The 20399-nt window shown below is 45.4% G+C and overlaps 1 protein-coding gene across 1 annotated transcript; it reads left to right on the top strand.

The window, feature by feature from the left end:
* Positions 1-2268: 2268 nt before the first annotated feature.
* On the top strand, positions 2269-18893 carry CRYM (crystallin mu). The gene is made up of 8 exons (XM_082199529.1): positions 2269-2526; positions 5892-6042; positions 6677-6739; positions 7539-7640; positions 9966-10149; positions 15066-15187; positions 15884-15968; positions 18534-18893. Exons 1-8 carry the CDS (start codon positions 2348-2350, stop codon positions 18596-18598), a joined length of 951 nt encoding a protein of 316 aa, XP_082055655.1. The 5' UTR covers positions 2269-2347; the 3' UTR covers positions 18599-18893.
* Positions 18894-20399: the final 1506 nt, after the last annotated feature.

Here is a 20399-nt window from a genome sequence, read left to right as displayed (position 1 = left end):
TTCTTATTTTTTCATTTTTATCTTCATCACAATACATTCCCTGCTTTTCTTAAGTTCATGAAGTACAGTAAAGCAAAATGACAGGAAAACACACAAACCCCGTTGGAATGACCGAAGTCTGATTTGCACAACAGGACCCAAAGCATAGACCAAGCATCTGAGCATAAAAACAGGGAGGCTGGACATTAATCCACAGTTTAAGTCTGGCAGAGTCAAAAGGGTTTAGGATCTTCCTTTAGCTTAAGAGTGCAAGAGTCAAGGGAACCCATCTGGGAAGGGAGTTTCACAGCCTGGAATGCCTAATAAAAAAAGCCTTTGGGTTGTATGCACTGTTGGACCTACTCAGAGCAGATCCATTGAAATTAAGATATGATTAACTTAGCTCTATTAATATCAACAGGTCAACTATGAGTAAAAGTTAGCTGTGGGCAACCCATTGAAATCAATAGGCATGACTAACCTTCACAACTAACAACAAGGTCTTGGTAACCACTGTTGCCTTTTTCAATGGGGTTGTTCCTTGACAGATCACCACACCTTTACAACACACCTGTGCTGCTGACTTTGGGACTTTTGAAATATATACAATAAAAATAATAATCAATTTGAGTCCTGAGACTCCAGTTGGGTCTAGTAGACCCAAAAGGTTAAGCAATGTGGACTAAAGTCGCTTCTGGGGCTCCTCCAGGATTAGGTGCCCTGAAGCTTAAGCTTCATTTGATTCATAGTAGATCCATTCCAAGCAGGGTTGCCACCTGTCCTGTATAATACAGGATTGTCCCGTATTGTAATGTAAAATGCTATGTCCTGTAACGATACAGTTTTGTCCTTTATTTCAGGTCTTCTCTGTCTGTCTGTCTGTCTCTCTGCCAAGTTAGGGATCCTCTCCAAACGCATGTGTTCGAAAGGGTGTGTGGAATAACAACAACAACAACAATTTATTATTTGTACCCCACCCATCTGGCTGGGCTTCCCCAGCCACTCTGGGCAACTTCCAACAATGGAAGTCATGCATAAGCTCTGGGCATGGGTCTAGCCAGGATTTTTGTTGTGGGGGGGCGAACCTCAGTTTGCTATGTATTTTTATTGAATTTGATTGATTTAATGGGTTGCAGTTGCCCCTCCCTGCTCCCCTTGGCTACGCCCAGGGCTCTGGGTAGCCAAGTGCAGACAGATTTACAAATTCAGATATTTGTGTGTGTGACAAATTCCAGAGGGCCACCCCGTTAGGTTGCAACAGATTGCAGTTTATTTGCTTTGAAGTCACTTCAGCATTGAAAAAAATGTTGAAATATACATTTATTAAGAAACCAGAGGCCTTTCTTCTTGGAATAATAGGTTTGGAATGGCCCGAGAAAGATGTTAGATTGTTTTTGTATGCCACAACTGCTGCTAGGATTTTGCTGGCTAAAAATTGGAAAACACAAGAAGTGCCAACAGTGGATGAATGGCAGATGAAGCTGATGGACTTTTGGGAGCTAGCTGACCTGACCGGAAGAGTCTGCGACCAGGAGGAGGAGGAGTACCAGGAGGAATGGATGAAATTTAAAGACTATTTAGCTAAATATGCCAAGATAACTTAAATAGAAATACTTGCAAGTACCAGATTGGCTTAGGGTTTAAATATGTGATGTTATAGAATAATATATCTAAAGTTAAAATAAAAAAGAAAGAGGTTAATTGACTAAGTAAATTTTATGAGAAATTAGTTGTGGAAAACTGTTACAATGATATACATAGAAACTCAGCCAGGGGGATTTGAGGAAGTCACCTAACAATGTTAACAAAAGTGGAACTATTATAGTTAGGATTTTTGTTTGTTTGTTATTTGTTTTCTGATGTTTGTGATAAATTTGGAAAATCAATTAAAAAATGGGGGGGGAGGAAGTCACTTCAGCACCGGGTGGGGGGGGGGGAACGCTTCCCCTAACCGGTACTGTATTTTGCCAGTGTCATAGCGTGGGGGGTGCAAGGGGGGCCAGCCGCACCGGGAGCAACATCTGGGGGTTAGGGTTAGGGGGAGCAAATCCACGGGTTAGGGGGGCGCAAATCCATGGGTTAGGGGGCGCAAATTACTTGCCTTGCCCCGGGTGCTGACAACCCACGCTACGCCACTGTATTTTGCCAGATCGAAGCTGGCAAGCCTCCGAAGACCTTCCTGGGGGTTCCCTGCTGAGAGGTCCCGGAGCAGCTCCGTCGGGAGCAGCAGGCGTCTCGTCCGCCAGGGGGTGCTGGGCGCCGCCGCCTCTCGGGCGGCGAGACGGGGCGGGTGGGGGCGCCTGGCAGCGGGCGGCTCTCACTCGAGGGGCACCGGGCGCCGCCGCCTCTGCTCTCCGCAGTCCCCACCATGAGCCACGCCGTGCCGCCTCCCGTTTTCCTGGCGGCCGGAGAAGTGGAGAAGCATTTCCCCGCCGCCAGCCGGCTCATCCCCGCCCTGGCCACGGCCCTGGCCAACTTCTCCAGCGGCGCCGAGGGAGGCGTCGTGCAGCCGGTGCGCACCGTGGTGCCGATCCAGAAGTACAGCGGGTGAGGATTCGGGATCGGGATGGGGATCTCCTGCTAGGTATATCCCCAGGTCATGTGGGGTTTTTTTGGGGGGGGGTCGGTTTGTAGGGATGTCCCCCCGCCCGCCATGACATGCAATAAATATAATGAGTTTGATTCAAGCATAGGGACTAATTCTTTGGGGCTCTGGGTGCCCCAGCACCCACAAAATTCCCCATGAAGGGGCCGGGCACCCACATATTTCGGTGCAGCATGCCTGGCACCCACGACCCAGGGTATCCCCGGTCGCGGGAGCTGGCACTCCTGGATTCAAGTTACTGCTACTCTGAGTAGACCCATTGGATCTAATGCACCCCACTTATTCACGCCTATTAACTGGTCCGCTCTGAGTACAAGTTAGTTGAATGCAATCCAACTAAGGCTTACATAAGAGGAGACCCGGCGGAATTCGTTCCAAGAATTTCAGCCACGGGTCAGCTCCCAGCACGACTAAAGTTGGTTGACGTTTCCTACGGATGTAAGCTGACGAAATTAACCTGGAGAAACTGGGATCTTTCTGTGCCCGCAGCACTCTGTGGGCTTCCCTGGGAGTAAATCCATGGGATCTGGTTATAGGTTGGATCCAAACATAGTCAGCTATCCTAAACCCACTTTACCTGGGAATGAGCTCCCTATGCATTCAGTAACGCTTCCTTTTGAGTTGTTGTTGTTGTTGTTGTTTAGTCGTTTAGTCGTGTCCACTCTTCGTGACCCCATGGACCTTGAGTAGACATGGTTAAAAATTGTAGTGTTAGGCATGCTTTGAGTAGATGTGTTGAGATCGATGGGGCAACTTAGCAATTTAAAAAGACAAACAACGAAGAAGAAATAACTATTCTTACACACACACAATTTACAAGTTTTAAACCGTATATATTTAAAATTGGCACAGGTTAATGTTCAGTAAACTAAATACAACAAAATAAGGAATCCAGTTGGGCATGTACAAACCAGTTTCAAGCATAGTCATATAATTGTTGGGTTTTATTTTGCTGAATTTCATAATGTGTTCATAATAAAAGCAATTGCTGTTTTCACTGCACAGGGAAGAAAGGGAGTGAGCAGTGCTGAGTTGTGGTCTCAGAGGTTACTAACTTTAAGTTCAAGTGATTTCATGGGGTCCGCTCTAAGCACGACTAACGCCTGCATCCAACTTTGTGAATGAACATGCATAGAATTGTGCTGTCTGTCTAGTACCCATTGCAAAGGGTCACTTTTGCTTTTTAGAAAATCTTTACCTACAGTCATCAAAGGCTGTACTTTCCCCATTTTGTTCCCCTTTGGACCCTAGAGTCCATGAACGCACATTTGAGTGCATGCCTGCACATGTAATTCCAGCATTGGGGACTAGACAACTCTGTGGGTATGTTCCAACTCTACAATTCTATGCCTCTGTGTGCTCTCTGAAGTAAGCCCTGTTCAATGGGGCTTACTCCTAGGAAAATGGGCATAGGATTGTAGATGGGCAGAGAATTCTTGGAAGGGGGCCTGGGAAGCTTCATTAACTGCAAGCCCCGAAACAACAAAACCCTACAACACAGCTATAAAACTTTGGCTCCAAACTTAAAAGTTTGGAGTGAATTGGATAAGGCTGGATTTCTGGGTGTTAACTTCGAACCACAGCTTGATGTATCAATTACTCAGTTGGGGGTGTGGCATGGTAAAAAATGCATGGTTTGCGTTACAAAGCAGCTGCAAAACTTTGGCACCTGTATGGAGGGGACCCAAAATTCAAGGTTTGTAATTAATAAAGCCAGCTTAGGAAGCATCCACAGCCTGCTGGCCAAGTTGGAAGATGTAGGAACATTTTTTTGGTAATCTTTCAAGGTGGTGTAATTGAGCCCTTCTCTGGGGAACTGATTTGCTTAGGATCCTGCAGATCTGTGGCTGACCCAGCTCTGCTGTACACCCCCATAATGCCCATTTTTGGGACTCTCCGCACCAGCTTCTTGACTGCCTGTGCTTTTGACATTAATCAGGGTGTTATGGTTGTACTCTGAGTCTTTAGGGTGTCCCCAAAATCCTTGTTGTGCCCAGATGCTGCTGTCATGAATGCTCATTGTGCTGATGGCACACAGGTTTCTGGTTTGATTGTACAGTTCCAAACGGTTGTTCTTTCCAAGTAGAACTCAGTCACCCAAGCACTTTGCACATAAAAATGATCTAACCAAATTGTGAGCTGTTGATAATGACAGTCAGGAGCCTTGTGGTCTGCTAGAACACGAGAACAGATTGACTGTGGCAACATTGTGTGTGTGTGTGTGTGTGTGTGTGTGTGTGTGGACTGTCTCCCAGAAAATGCTGCTCTCCAAATTCACACACCCACAGCAGACCTGCCAACCTGCTTTGCTGAACTTTAATCAAATTGTTGTAAAAGCTTAGCCTGCGATTTTAGAAGACTTCTTTTGTGGGGGGAAAGAGAAAACAAGTTCCTGAATGCTTGCATCTGTGGCGATTTGCTTGAGGTTTGCCACCCTGGGTTTCTTTGGGAGGAATTCACAGAATGCTGTGTGAGATAGTAAGTCTGCAGGCTTGAGTTTGCTAGTTGATGCAACTGGTTGATGCGATCAGCCTACAATACTTCCTATGGAAGTGCTGAGTCAGAAAGACTCAGCAGTTATGTGCTGTCAGTTGACTGGCTGTCATCAGTTTAAAAGGGAAACCTGTCCAGCAGTAACAGTGTGTGTAGAAGAGTGTGGTCAGAGAGAGAGAGAGAGAGAGAGAGAGAGAGAGAGAAAGGTCTTCCTATTTGCCTTAAGGTGCAGCCAGGTACTCTGTTGGACTGTATGAACTGTTCGTGTATTACAGCCTGTAGATTCTTGTATATATTTGTGTATATATAGCACACAATAAATATACTGCACTGCACTGAAGAACCTGGAACTCTGAGCGTTTCTGCTAAAGCGCCGAAGAGAATTCGCGACAAGGCAGGGTAAAAATTCAATAAAGAAATGAACATAGAAATAATCTGCATGGTCTTTCACTGACACCTGCCTTGGGCTGCCTGTAAAACAGGAGTAGGAAATCTCTGGTCCTCCCTGTGCCAGGCATTGGCTTGGCAGTGTGTGTCAATGAAGGCATTGGCAGGGGAAAACTGTTACCTCCTGGAGCTGCTGGCACCATGAAAATAAGCTTTCTAGGACTCCTCCCGGAGGGGTACCACTAAAAGCAGATGGCCACGCTGGCCAGCACTTATGAAAGAGCCCTCGAACTTTCTTCCAACCCTGGTGGCTTAAGTTATTCATTACACTTTCTTTAAAGTTTTAGATTAACTTGCTAGCTTAGTTGCTGAGGGAAGAGACCACACTTGAATGATCATCGCGCCACCTCTGTCTTCTGCTTGTAAGCTTTTTAGGGATCATGCCTGCCTACAGCGAGAAAGATGACGCTTTGACAACCAAGCTGGTGACCTTTTATGAGCATGTGACGGATCCTGCAGTTCCTTCCCATCAAGCAACAGTGCTCCTGTTTGAGCCAAGCAACGGCACTCTCAAAGCTGTAAGTCTCCCAAGGCAACAGTGAGCACAATTTGAACTGCTTTAGCCCCACCAGCCTCAGGCTGCCCTCAGCCACCTGACCTCTTGCCTGCCTTTTCCCTTGCATTCAGTCCAGGAGGCGGCCCCGGCTGTCAGTTTTCTCCTCCTCCTCCTCCCTAATCTCAGAGTTGTGCTTGCAGAACCCATCAGGTAGGAGATGGGGACAAAACTAGGGGATAGACAGGCTCTGTCTGTCATTATCTCTGGCGCCACCTACTGTTGGACTCCTTGCCTCCCTCCCAATCAGTCCCAAAGGGCCCTAGTCACCACTGCCTGTCACATGTATGGCAGAGAAGAGCATGGCCCTCACCTCTATCAATGTGTGAGGGGCATTCCCTTGGAGGAGGGATTGTTTGTCAATCCAATCTGGGAATTGTAGCTCTCTGCAGGGAACAGGGATCTCTTAATGCCTCTCAGCTTAACAAGCCACACTTCCCAGGATCCTTTGGGAGGAAGCCATGACTGTTTAAAGTGGCATGATACAACTTGAAGGTGTTGGATGGATGGGCCTTGTCCACCTGAGGAAAAGCATTTTGTATTTAACTTCCATCTTGCCGTTTTTCTTTTCGTTCTGTTTGATGTTCTCGTTTGGAAAGGTCATGGATGGTAGCGTCATAACAGCCAAACGGACAGCGGCTGTTTCTGCGATAGCCACCAAGGTGGGTGCTTTTTATTAAGTGGGACGAAGACAGGGGCTGTGGTTTGGGGAATACGGCAGCACTGTCTTTAGCAAAAATCCACACAGAGCCCCCAAATTTAGTTTAGCCCCCAAATTAACTTTTATTATGCTTATGTCAGACACCACGCTTACTCCTTATTTATTGTTTACGAAAGAAGGGAGGAGAAAGAAACAAACTTTTTTATTTGCTCATTTATTTACAGTACACTTATACAGTACATTTATATACAATACACCACACTAAACGAGTATTGTTTAGGCACCTAACATAATATTTTTATGTAAGAGTTGATTTCAAGAGTTAATGTCAAGAGCCATTGTTGAGTCTGACAAGCGCTGCCATTGTGAATGACAAGCGCCACTGCTGCCACGGCGCATCTTTGATAAATGAGCGCACAAAGTCGAAAGTCCTTTAGTGAAATAGTAGGTATGCATTTCGGTAATACCTAGGTATATATGTATTTTGTTTTTCCAGCTTGATCAAAATTATTTATTATTTCATAACAGGTAGATAGTTAAGAGCTTAAGTGGGTTCAGCAGTGGACACCTGGCACCTCCCAGAATTCAGCACCCAGGTGTCTCGCACCTCTTGCACCCCTGGGCAAAGACGGCCCCAGAAAATGGCATGGTGGGCCAAATTGGAAACACAGGATTGACCAGCAGACTGGGTGTTCCCTACCCGATAGAAGGCCATGGAATTTAGGGTTGGCAAAAGTTGTTAATATGAAAGGTGCCATATGAACAAGTTTTTTACCTTCCCCTGTTGGATATATTTTCAGTACTTAATGCCGGTGGATTCTGAAGTGCTGTGTATCCTAGGAGCTGGTGTTCAAGCCTACAGCCACTATGAGATTTTCACAGAGATGTTCTCGTTTAAGGAGGTAGGAAGTTCAATTAAACCAACTGATTTTTATTTATTTTTAAACAAATTTACCACTCAACAAGAGCCTCTGCCTTAGGCATTTCTAGCACATACAGAGTACCTGTTGGTTTGTCAGGCACCTTTTGGGCCCTCCCCCCTTAATCTCTTAATCAGGGGTGGACATACTTCAAGATTGTGGGATCTGCTTTGTTTCTTAAAGGTAAAGGGACCCCTGGCCATTAGGTCCAGTCGTGACCGACTCTGGGGTTGCGGCGCTAATCTTGATTTATTGGCCGAGGGAGCCAGCATACAGCTTCCGGGTCATGTGGCCAGTATGACTAAGCCACTTCTGGCAAACCAGGGCAGCGCACGGAAACGCCGTTTACCTTCCCGCTGGAGTGGTACCTATTTATCTACTTGCACTTTGACGTGCTTTCGAACTGCTAGGTTGGCAGGAGCAGGGACCGAGCAACGGGCGCTTACCCTGTGGTGGGGATTCGAACCGCCGACCTTCTGATCGGCAAGTCCTAGGCTCTGTGGTTTAACCCACAGCACTACCCACGTCCCACTTTGTTTCTTAGGACCCTGAAATTCACCAGCTGGAGCCAAGTGTAAATCATGGCATAGATACAGGTAGGTAGCCGTGTTGGTCTGCCATAGTCAAAATAAAAAAATTCCTTCCAGTAGCACCTTAAAGACCAACTACCAAGAACTAACTTAGTTGGTCTTTAAGGTGCTACTGGAAGGATTTTTTTTTATTTTGATCATGGCATAGAGTTAAGGAAGAAGATATCTCTGAGGGCATCTCAGCCTCTCAGGGATTTGTTCCTCCCGCCCCCAGTTTTGCAAAGAAAGAATAAGACATTTTAGCAGAGGCTGCAGCATTGATAAAATCAAACCAATTATCAAGGGTTCTTAGGTATACTACAATATTGTATAAGTTTCTCTTTCAACAGTCTAGCTTACAGAGTTAATTACTATTTTCTTCTTTCATTTCTCCTCATCCTGCGGAGAAAATCAGATAGAGAACAAAGTCAGCATCAGCATTACAGGGATCAAAAAAGAAACCGTTGCCAGCAAATTGACTTCCATGATTTCCATGTTTTTCAAAGCTGCTGAAGATGTGGCCTGGGGATTTGTTTTCCGTTCCAGAAATGAACTCTCTGTTGTTTTTGATGGGAACAGGGATCCTGTGCCAGATTAGTGCCTGGTGGGGGTGGCAAGGCCTGGCCTGGTGCTACAAGGGAGGAGAGAGTAAGGAAAGGTTGGGATTACTTTGTAGACATTCTGGCCTGGCTACCTTAGAGTGTGTGCACAGATTGTTGACTCCTGCTTATCTCCTTGGCTAGCCAGGCCCACTTGAGATTATAGCAATTACAAGAATGCCATTCAACTGCAGAGGCAATAATAAAATTCAGCTGTGGAGGCAAGAGACCACCCACCTTTCTTTTCACCTCTTGGAGCAAAAAAATAGACCTCTAAGAAGCCCAGGATTGGCTGATTTGAAGTCTGAGTGGACATATGAGAGCCGTCTTCAAACATCTCAAGGGCTGGCACATGGAAGATGGAGTAAGCTTGTCTTCTGCTGCTCCAGAGGTTAGGATCTGAAGCAATGGATTCAAATGACAAGAAAGGAGAGTCTAACTAAATATTAGGAAAAACTCACTGACAGTAAGAGCTGTTTGATAGTGGAAAGGACTACAGTTGTACCTTGGAAGCTGAACGGAATCCGTTCCGGAAGTCCATTCAACTTCCAAAATGTTTGGAAACCAAGGTGCAGCTTCTGATTGGCTGCAGGAAGTTCCTGCAGCCAATCAGAAGCTGTGGGAGCCACAGCGGATGTTCGGGTTCCGAAAGAACGTTTGCAAACCAGAACACTCCCTTCCAGGTTTGTGGCATTCGGGAGCCAAAACGTTTGACTCCCAAGGCATTCGTCAACCGAGGTAAGACTGTACTTGGGCAGGTGGTGGACTCTCCTTCATTGGAGGTTTCATTGGACTAGATGACCCTTGGGGTACCTTCCAGTTTCCTTCCAGATCTATGATTCTATGATCCTAGGGATATAAAATACCCTGTTATAACACCTGAAGCCACTGTCCATCTTCTGATTGCATGTTGCTGCTTCTTTTGCCTGGTCCCGGACCTCACTGCCATTGCATGGGGCCAAGCATGGCTGAGGAATGCATTAGGGACTGGCAGATTAATTTTATGCATTTTCTTGTGTTTACACTGTCCTGGAAAAGTGTCCACAGGTCCCCTGTCCACATTGTAGTACTTCCTTGAGGCCAAGATTTTATGTAGTTCCCGAGAGGGTCAAAGACCAGCCGCTCCATTTCCCTTGTAGGTGAAGATCTGGAATCGGACCAAGGAGAAGGCAGAGAAGTTTGCGCGCTCGGTTCATGGGCCAGTCCAAGTCTGCTCTTCTGCTCAGGAGGCTGTCACCGGGGCGGATGTGATCGTAACAGTCACGATGGCAACAAAGCCAATTTTGCACGGAGAATGGGTGAAGCCCGGTGCCCATATCAATGGTAATGTATGCTTTGTGCATGGATTTCTCCCTCTCTGGATACTTAAAGGGGTGGTTGACTTTGTTGGAACCAGGGAGCGTGATGTGGTCCAAATACTAGGGGGGATGGGACCTGTTTTCTGGTGTTCCCAAACAGCTCCTTAAAGTGATAAGGGAGGGTTTTGGGGCTAAACGTTAGGAAGATCTTCCAAATAATTTGGGCTGTTCAACACAGAAGCAGGTTCCTTTGGAAGTGATGGACTCTCCTTTACTGAAGGATTTAAAGCAAGGGGTCAGGATCCTTGATTCCCCCTCCCTGGCCAACATCTCAGCTGGGCAAAGCCACTCACTTGTCCATCTCCTGCTGTCACCATGATGGAGGAGGGGGAAATTGATGGCTGTTGGCCTTGATGGCTATACTCTGCCTCCATGGTCAGAGGTAGCATCGCTTTTGCATACCATTTGCTGGCAACCACAGGAAGGGGAGAGAGCTGTGGCTTCAGGTCCTGCTTGGGGACTTTGCCACAGGCATCTGGTTGGCCACTGTGAGAACAGGAGAACAGCTGGACCAGGATGGGCCATCAACCTGATCCACCAGACTCTTAGGTACATATGCTTTGTTGTCAGCTGGTCGGAGGTGACAACAAGCCTTTCTTCACAAGAAACAGTCGGAAGCAGTAGCATAAATGGAGTAGTGAGACTGTTGTCCTAACCTTGAGCAGAAGGATCTAGGTGTGGTGCAAGATTGGCCATCAACATTCAACAGAAGTGTTAGCACTGCTCCCAGAAATAGGCTTAGTTGGAAAAGGGAAAAAGAAAAGCACCTTGCTTTAATGAGCTTTAGCTAAAGCATCTTGCAAAGGATTAGCTGATCCAGATTAACTGGTTTTAAAGAGGAGGTGCTAATCTGTTTACAATATCGATGCGAGGCACACTAACATTGTACTGCAGTCTGTTAAAATCGGTAGGATTCGCTTCTACACAATGTAGAAAACATAAAAACATTCCTGAGGCTCACCTGTATTCCACATTCCCGAATTACTCAGTACAGAATTTCATGATAGGCACATCAATTTGAATATAATATTGGGGGGCCCCACCCTGCCCTGTCAATCACAAGACACAGCGTGCACATCCCACTTGAACACATGCCCATGAACTTTGAGGGGCAGCCCCCTCAAGTATATTATTGGGGGGGGATCTTGGCTTCTAGGAGTTGGCTCCTCCTTCCATTGTGAGTTCTCTGAGTGGGGACAAATCACATCTCTTTTCAGGGTTTGACTCTATTCTCTGATTAATACCTTCACAACAGATGAAGAACCCGCCGGTTCTTTATTGGAAAATTTCTTTGAACTCTGGTTTATTCTCATTTTACTTCCTGGAGTGACCTCCCAGGGTTAAAAGGTCCCTGCAGATGTCTCCTTTCTTTATATTATGGTACACCCATTGAGATTAATGAACCTCAGTTAATCGTGTGCATTAATTTCTTCTCTGAGTAGAATCTAGTTGCATCATATCGCCCACTCCACTTCTGCCCTGCGTTGTCTGCAAAGGACATAGAAAGGGATCCATGGAAGCGAATGGGAGGTGCAATTCGAGATTTCATCACTGTGTGACCAATTTCCACCCACCCCTTCATAATCAATGCTTTGTGTGATGGATTCTTCATATTGTGTAGAGGCACACCACGAAGGGTCAGGGGACAATTGGTGTCCTCGTTCACCACCGCAACACATAAACAAAGCGCTGCTTCTCCTTGTGTCACCCCAGGGAACTCATTCCTAACGGTTGAGCAGATTTTCAGAAAAATATGCGAGTCTTTCTCTGTTTGTATAGCCACTTTCTGTCACATTTTTTTATATCCTCTTAAAAGAAGGCTGATGGTGGCTCCTTCTCCTTAATTATAGGTTTTGGATGAACACAAAAAACAACAGCCCTACAGCAAAATCTCTCCTAAAATTTCAAGTGATCCAATCAAATATTGTCACATGTGTCAGGGCTTTCAACTAGATGATGGGTTGAAAGTGCACCCCATTGGTACATCAAAACAAAACACTTTGTCAAATAGCTAAGCCTGCCCTGATCCAGTAGTGTAGGATTCTATCGCCTCTTGTGAGGATTCTGACTAACATCATGCCAGTTGTCTGAAGGAAGAACTGTGTGGCAGGATCTTATCTGAGGGGAAAGAGTGCTTCTGGGGAAGGACTGCTGTTTATTTATTTTATTTTTTATTTCTGCTGTGAGCTGATGGGAGCTCTTTTCATTGGAATTAATTTTGGTCAATTTCATTTACGACTCATTTGCAACAAGACACCCTGAAGCAGTTCACAAACATATGTAAAACAGTCATATGTTCTTTATGGAGGGCAAGACAGCCAGAACCACCAGTGGCATCAGCTGTAAGTTGAAGAACTATTAAGCAGAAGAATGTGCGAATTCCCCCCCCCCCCGTTTCCCCATTTCCCTTTAGAGCGATGTCTTCGATGTCTTCGTAAGGCACCCTGGAAGCCTCACTAGCTGAATGGGTGGGATCTAAATGCTAGGGGTATTCTTACTGCAGAGGTGTCCCCCTCCACACGGCATATGGCTCAAAATCTGTGGGTCTGGGATTGCACATGAGAAGTCTGGCTTCCTCGTTGTGAGGAGAAGACTTGGGGCTGGGAGATCTTGTGCTACCAAGTAGGCCCTGCCTCCATTTTGGTATGCTTGCCACTTCCGCTCTTGGGTGAACTGGAAGTGGCTGGAGCTGAGGAGCATAAAACCATAGAATTATAGAGTTGGAAGAGACCAGGTGAACATGAAATTTATTACCCTCAGAGACCAGCTTGAGAAACACAAATGGAACTACAATCCCAATAGCAAAACAAACACTGAAAACAATATACAACAATAGATTTTAAGTTTAAAAGTGCGATAGACATATAAACACATAAAAACTTTAAAATAGACTGCCTTAGAGAAATGACCCAAAGTCGCCCGTGGGTCCGGGTATGGGACTTTTCTTAACAAACTAGATTGAATCGGGGGATAGTCTGTGCCTACAGATCTGTGCGCGGAATCTGGCGACAATCTGGGTCATCTTGTGGTATTTGCCTAACAGGAGAAGATCAAATTTTTGCTTTACCGGGAGGTCAGTAAGCCTCATGAGCAGGGGGTCAATTGTTTCTCTACGTGCCTCGTCGTAAAAGGGACATCTAAAAAATATGTGTTCAGGGCTTCCTATATCCCCCAAAGGACAGGTGCAAATTCTCTGGTCATATGGGACTTTTTTAAAGGATCCTTCCAAGACTGGCAAGGGTAGAGCCGAGCTTCTGGCAAGTGTAAAAACCCTTCTTGCATTTTTGGATACAAGACAAAAGAGATATGCTGCTGGTGCAGCTATATCTCTCTCGATTTCTGCAATTTTGTAGTCGGGGCACCTTAAGCAGCCCTGTTGTCTCTCGGTCGGAAGAGACCATAAGGCTCATCGAGTCCAACCCTCTGCAATGCAGAAAACTTTTGACCATGACTCTGAGATTAAGAGCCTCAGGCTTTACCAGCTGAGCTATCCCAGCTTAGGATGAATGGAGCCAGTCTGAGCAAACTGCTTCCATCTTCGCAGGCAGGATTTTATGTGGAAAGTGGTCTCGGAGGTGGGGCCAGTCTAGGTTCATAGGTTTCATTGAGAATTGTAGGTGAACCTGTGACAAAATTAAGGGTTTCTGGCATATGGTATATGAAGAGTTAAATAAAATATTTAAATAAACTTTTGTAAAAAGAAAAAGAAAAAAAGAAGAAGCTTTTTTATTGGGTATACTAGATTCAGATATCATCAGGGAAAACAGGAAAATAATTCCTATATGCAACAGTGGCAGTGAGAACCCTAACTGTAAAAAATGAGACAGCACCAACAAAAAAAGAATGGCAAGAAAAATTATTTGACTACATTGAGTTGGTTAGAATGACAGATGCAATTAGGGGTCAGTCTAAACAAATTTTAAAAAAAGAATGGGGAAAATACAGAGATTATCTTAAAAAGCAGTGCCCTCAAATTAATACCTGGACTTGTTTGATTAAGTTTTGCAAAACAAATTATGGTATAAAAGCTTAAAAAAGAAAGAAGGGGGGGGACGAAGTGCAAAGGAAACAGTTTACTAAATATAAAAGAAGACCTGTGTTGAGGATGAAGGAAGTCAGCTAGAAGAAAAGAAGAACTGAAATATGGGTACATGTTCATTACTTTTTCATATTGGTTTTTGTATTTTCTTTTTAAGTTTTCTTTTTCAATGTTATGTGTGTTTGTGTTGCAAAATAAAATACCGTATTTTTCTCTCTATAAGACGCACCAGACCACAAGACACACCTAGTTTTTAGAGGAGGAAAACAAGGGAAAAAATATTCTGAATCTCAGAAGCCAGAACAGGAAGAGGGATTGCTGCGCAGTGAAAGCAGCAATCTCTCTTGCTGTTCTGGCTTCTGGGATAGCTGCGCAGTCTGCATTCGCTCCATAAGACGCACACACATTTCCCCTTACTTTTTAGGAGGGAAAAAGTGAGTCTTATAGAGCAAAAAATACGGTAAATGTGAAATGAAAAAAAGAGAGAATTGTAGGTCTGTGAGGAGAACAGGGATCTCCTAACCACTTTAAATAAACTATAGCACCCAGGGTTCTTTGGGGGAAGCCATCTCTGTTTAAAGTGGTATGATACTGCTTTCCGTATATGTGGTGTATATGTGGCTACTGTAAATGATACAAGAGCATGAATGAAGCCCATGGTTCAGCCTGGAGTCATTCAGCACCCTTTGCGTGTTAAGCATTAATATCGCTCCTGCTCTGCAAAAGTAATTCAAAGGCAATTGTCAATTGTGAACAAATTGTACCCATGAGGTTGGGGTGATTGTATTAACCCTTTTCATCTTGGGAGATAAATCTTCAGTTTGTTTGATTCTGACTTTTAGCCGTTGGAGCAAGCAGGCCTGACTGGCGGGAGCTGGACAACGATGTGATGAGGAACTCTGTATTGTACGTCGATTCGAGAGAGGCTGCTATCCGTGAATCGGGAGATGTCATTTTATCAGGGGTAAGCAAGCAGGGGCGGGGGGTGGAGAGTTGTGTGTCTCCTTCTTTTACCAATAAACTTTGAGTGAAGTTCCTGACACCTTTGCCCAAGGTAGCCACAAGTACTTTTGGAGATTTCTGTGGGGATGACCCCAGGTTTGAGGGGAAATTTTGGCAAAGGACCCTCTGAAGGACTCTTATATTTTGTGGGGTGCTGGCCACAGGTTTACCTCACCATTCCATCAAATTAAATTTCCCACAATCCCCCTGTGTAGCATTGTTGCTTCCATTGGAGCTGCCATTTTAATCTCCCACAATCCCCAGGAGTGACTCTACACCAGGGGGGATTGTGGGGAAGTTAAAATGGTGGTTTACACAGACTGAGCCATTCAGGGCAGATGTCTTGACCCTCAGTCTCTGCTAGCTGCCTGAGGGTGCCAAGTGCCGGTGCACTTGGTTTTCCGTGGGGACTGAAATCTTAAGAACCCTTAGGAACTTGTAACTGTGTTTAAAGGCAGGGCCAGAGCTCAGCGTGGGGAGAACCCAAAGCTCTTCCCCCGCCCCACAGGATTTCCTGCAAAACCTCAGGTTCCCCAAAGTCTTTCTATACCTCCCATTTGTGGTGCTGTTTTGGCTTTGAAAGCCATGCCGCGCTCAGTGTGAACCTCAGAAAAAGGTGGCACCAGAAGATGACAAAAGGTCTGTGTTTGTTTTGCAGGCAGAGATTTCTGCAGAGCTGGGTGAGGTGGTGCTGGGAACAAAACCAGCTTTGCGTGAGGAAATCACTGTGTTCAAGTCCCTGGGTAAGAATGGTCCCCTGCTGTGCTTGAATAAGAGTGCAAGACAACGCTTTATTATTTAACACCCCCCCCCCGCTTGCGTGAGAATGCTGGCGATTATCTTCAAACTGACAACGGATTCCCCCCATTTAACAAAGGCAGACATGCCTCTTTCCCTCCTCGAAGACACAAGACAGAAGCCATTAGCATCAACAGGGAAGCAAAGATGAATGAATGTATTGTTCGTCTTTGTACACTACTTGAGCTCTGATCATAACTATTCCCCCCCCCACTGCAAAGACTTAAGAACTTAACAAGAGTCCTGCTGGATCAGGCTAATAGACCATTGAGTCCCACATCCTGTTCTCACAGAGGCCAACCAGATGCCTCTGGGAAGCCCTAGAGCAGGGCATGAGTGACACAGCACTCATGAGAGCCAGTGTGGTGTAGTGGTTAAGAGCGGTAGTCTCGTAATCTGGGGAACTGGGTTCGCGTCTCCGCTCCTCCACATGCAGCTGCTGGGTGACCTTGGGCCAGTCACACTTCTCTGAAGTCTCTCAGCCTCACTCACCTCACAGAGTGTTTGTTGTGGGGGAGGAAGGGAAAGGAGAATGTTAGCCGCTTTGAGACTCTTTCGGGTAGTGATAAAGCGGGATATCAAATCCAAACTCTTCTTCTTCTTCCTCTTCTCCCCATTTGCAATTCCCAGCAACAGAAGCATACAGTCTCCAACAGTGAAGGGAGAACAAGACCATCATGCCTAGTAGCCGATAGCCCTGTCTTTCGGGCAAGATGTCACATTAAGCATTTATCCATTCCTTTGCCTCATTAAAAAAAAAAAAAAGTGCAAAACCTTTCCAGGAACTGGGTGGGAGGTTTTTTGTGACATCAAGGGGGGCATCAGCCAATCGGCACCAGGCACAACTTGAATGATAACAATTGGAAGGGACCACAAGGATCATCTAGTCCAGGGTTTCCCAAAGTTGGGTTTTCAGCTGTTTGGGGACTACAACTCCCATCGTCCCTAGCTAGCAGGACCAGTGGACAGGGATGATGGGAATTGTAGTCCACAAACAGCTGAAAACCCAACTTTGGGAAACCCTGATCTATTCCAACCCCCTGCAATGCAGGAACGTTTCATCCCATGTGGGGCTCAAACCCACGACCCTGAGATTAAGAGACTTGTGCTCTACCAGCTGAGCTGTCCCCTTTCTGTTGTCTTTTGGAACTCTGCAGGACCAGCTTTAGAGCTGTGACTCAGAGGAACTAGTTCCCTTCGAAGTGAGTTCTTAAATGAATGAAAGTACTTCTGGAACAGCCTTGGTGCTAAATAATAGTTGTGCGTGTGCCTTTCTTCCCCGAGAACAGCTGGCAGTCTAGATGGACTTTGTGCCTGTAGGGTGTGGAGCTGGCAACCCTTTGATCAGTGGGCAGGGCCATGCTGCCTTTATTCTTGCTCCATGGAGGGCAAATTCCTGAAAATGGGACATGGGTTGGTTGCAATGGTTGGTCAGCAGGCCAATTAATTAGGTGAGGGTCTTTGGGGTCTTGTCATCTTTTTTGCCACTCTGGAGTAATTGAGGCTGCTTACACACTGTAATTGAGGCTGCTTACACAAGGGACGCGGGTGGCACTGTGGGTTAAACCACAGAACCTAGGACTTGCCAATCAGAAGGTCGGAGGTTCGAATCCCCGCAACGGGGTGAGCTCCTGTTGTTCGGTCCCAGCTCCTGCCTACCAAGCAGTTCGAAAGCATGTCAAGTGCAAGTAGATAAATTTGGTACAGCTCCAGCGGGAAGGTAAATGGCGTTTCCATGTGCTGCTCTGGTTCGCCAGAAGCGGCTTAGTCATGCTGGCCACATGACCCGGATGCTGTCTGAGGACAAACGCCGGCTCCCTTAGCCAATAAAGCGAGATGAGCGCCGCAACCCCAGAGTCGGCCACAACTGGACCTAATGGTCAGGGGTCCCTTTACCTTTACACACTGTACACTTAAAGCAGGGTTTCCCAAACTTGGTTCTCCAGCTGTTGTTGGACTACAACTCCCACCCTCCCTAGCTAGCAGGATCAGTGGTCAGTCCCCTCCCTCCCTGAAAACAGCTGGAGACCCAAGTTTGGGAAACCCTGATTTAAAGCACACGGCTTCCTCCAAAGAACGCTGGGAGCTACAGTTCCTAGCCCTCTTAACAAACTACAGTTCCCAGGATTATTTGGGAAAGGTTATGTGCTTCAAATGCATGGTGGCACTGGTGGAAGTGGCACTAGGGCAGCATACTGGAGAAGGTTGGTGTAGATCGTATTAGAGCCTTGGGTCTTCCAGCTGTTGCTAAACTACAACTCCCATCAGCCCCAGCAAGCATGGTCAGAGTTCAACATCTGGAGGATTAATGGTTCCCACACCTGTATCAGATGGACCAATTTATGTGCAAATTTGCTTAATATGCAGACTCTTAGGGGTATTTTAGAATGCACTAGAAGTGACAGATTTTAAAATTCTTGTATATGATCTGATCAGTCTTTTCCTCCAGAAAATACTGTGGGGTTCCCCTCATCCTTGTTGACTGTGATGTCAATTGTTGTTTATTTTAGGAATGGCGATTGAAGACACAGTCCCGGCGAAAATGATATTTGATTCCTGGTCGGCTGGCAGCTAAAATGAAGATCTTCCAATAATCTAAGCACCAAAACAATATTGAGAATGAAGTAGCATTTAGGGTTGCATTCCCACTTTTAGCAGGAGCTGTTTTTTAAAAAATAAAAATGATAACATTTTCAATCTTATGCCCACTTACAATGGGAGAAAATCTCATTGAATTTGGGGGTGCTTTCTTTTGAGTCAATATGCATAGGATTGCAATATAACTTTTTATTTTTTTATAGTATTTCTGTTGAGGACAAAGTAGTTAAAATAGAAGAATAGAATAAACCAAACTTTTGTGACATGCATAACCAGTATGTTTTTCTGTCCACTTTGGTTTTGATTTACACTATTCAATTCTGTTTTGTGCTCACTATGAGGTAAACAGGCACAGGTTTCACCCCCCCCCCCCAAAAAAAAATATCTTTAGAAGGTTACATAATTTCTTGCTGCAAAGCATTAGGCTGAAAATTATTGTCAATAATAATAATAGGCTCCAACCACATTTTCGAGTCCCATTTGGCAGCTTAATTTCATATCTTCTCAAGGATGAGAAATAGTTCCAGAGGCTCATCTATGATTAAGCTTGCCGCAGTTGTAAAATAATAACTGGAATTTGCAGTTCTCTCCTACCTTCCCTGCCTTTTGTTGACACTGAGTGGATCAAGGGGGATTGCAAAAAATCATAATCGTGATGTGGGTCAAATCCTTTTGAGCGCTATTTGCTGAAAAAAATAGAGTAACAGAACACTACATTTTGTATTGCTTTTATACGTACTGACTTTCCCCTCTTACACTTTATTTTCCTTTTTAATTGAAGTGAGTCTGTGTTGGTTGAAAATCTCTGGTAATGGGTATCTACTGAATTTTGCTACAAGATAAAATGGTTATTTGCATTTTGATCAGATTTATTCCAAACGTATCAGCATTTGGTGTTTTCACAAGAAGTGGAGAGGGTGTACATGCCATGGTTTTCAAGATAATTCATGGTGTTTAAGAAGTGGATGGAGAGAGGTTCCCCCTCCCCTCAGAACACTAGAACCCAGGGTCATCCAATTAAACTAATTGGCAGGATATTCAGGACAAACAAAAAGCCCTTCTTTGCAGAACAGTTAATTTATATGTGGCATTCACTGCCATAGGTTGCAAGGATGACCTCTGGCACATATGGCTTTGAGAGGAGAGAGGACCATTTTCATGGAAGTCTTATCAGTAGGCCTTAGGGTCTCCCTCTGCAGGGGGCTTGTTTTGTTCTAAAATTTCAGACCCAGTTTGACTTTTATTTCTCATGTGTGCATGGGATGTCGTTTAGCCAGCCTGATCTTTACAGCCTTACTAACAGCCTGAAGAAGCCAACTGATCTCAAACAGCAATGTTATGCTGATGCAGATATGCTCTAATGGCTGGTGGGCAGTGGTAGCTGCTGAAGGATGCCAGTTGCCAACTAGGGGCTCAAGCATATGGCTGGGTGGCAAGAGAGTGGTTACCCCTGACAGTGATGGGGGATCTGGTGCCTGTCCAGCCAGCATGGGTAATGGTCAGGGGTGAAGTGAATTGTTGTTTGGCAACAACTGGAGGACAAAGGGCCCCCAGTCGTGGAGTTCACTTCATCAATCCTGGAGGGCATAATCTCTGACCAATCAATGGATACAAGCAAGTAAATGAAGTCAAGGTCTAAATCCATGATGGCCAAACTTGGCCCTCTAGCTGTTTTGGGACTACAACTCCCATCATCCCTAGCTAACAGGACCAGTGGTCAGAGATGATGGGAATTGTAGTCCCAGAACAGCTGGAGGGCCAAGTTTGGCCATCACTAG

Source organism: Podarcis vaucheri, assembly GCF_965113315.1.
Source record: "Podarcis vaucheri genome assembly, chromosome: 14".
NCBI lineage: Eukaryota > Metazoa > Chordata > Lepidosauria > Squamata > Lacertidae > Podarcis > Podarcis vaucheri.
The sequence above is the reverse complement of the archived record's forward strand: the minus strand, read 5'-3'. Positions and strand labels throughout refer to the sequence as shown.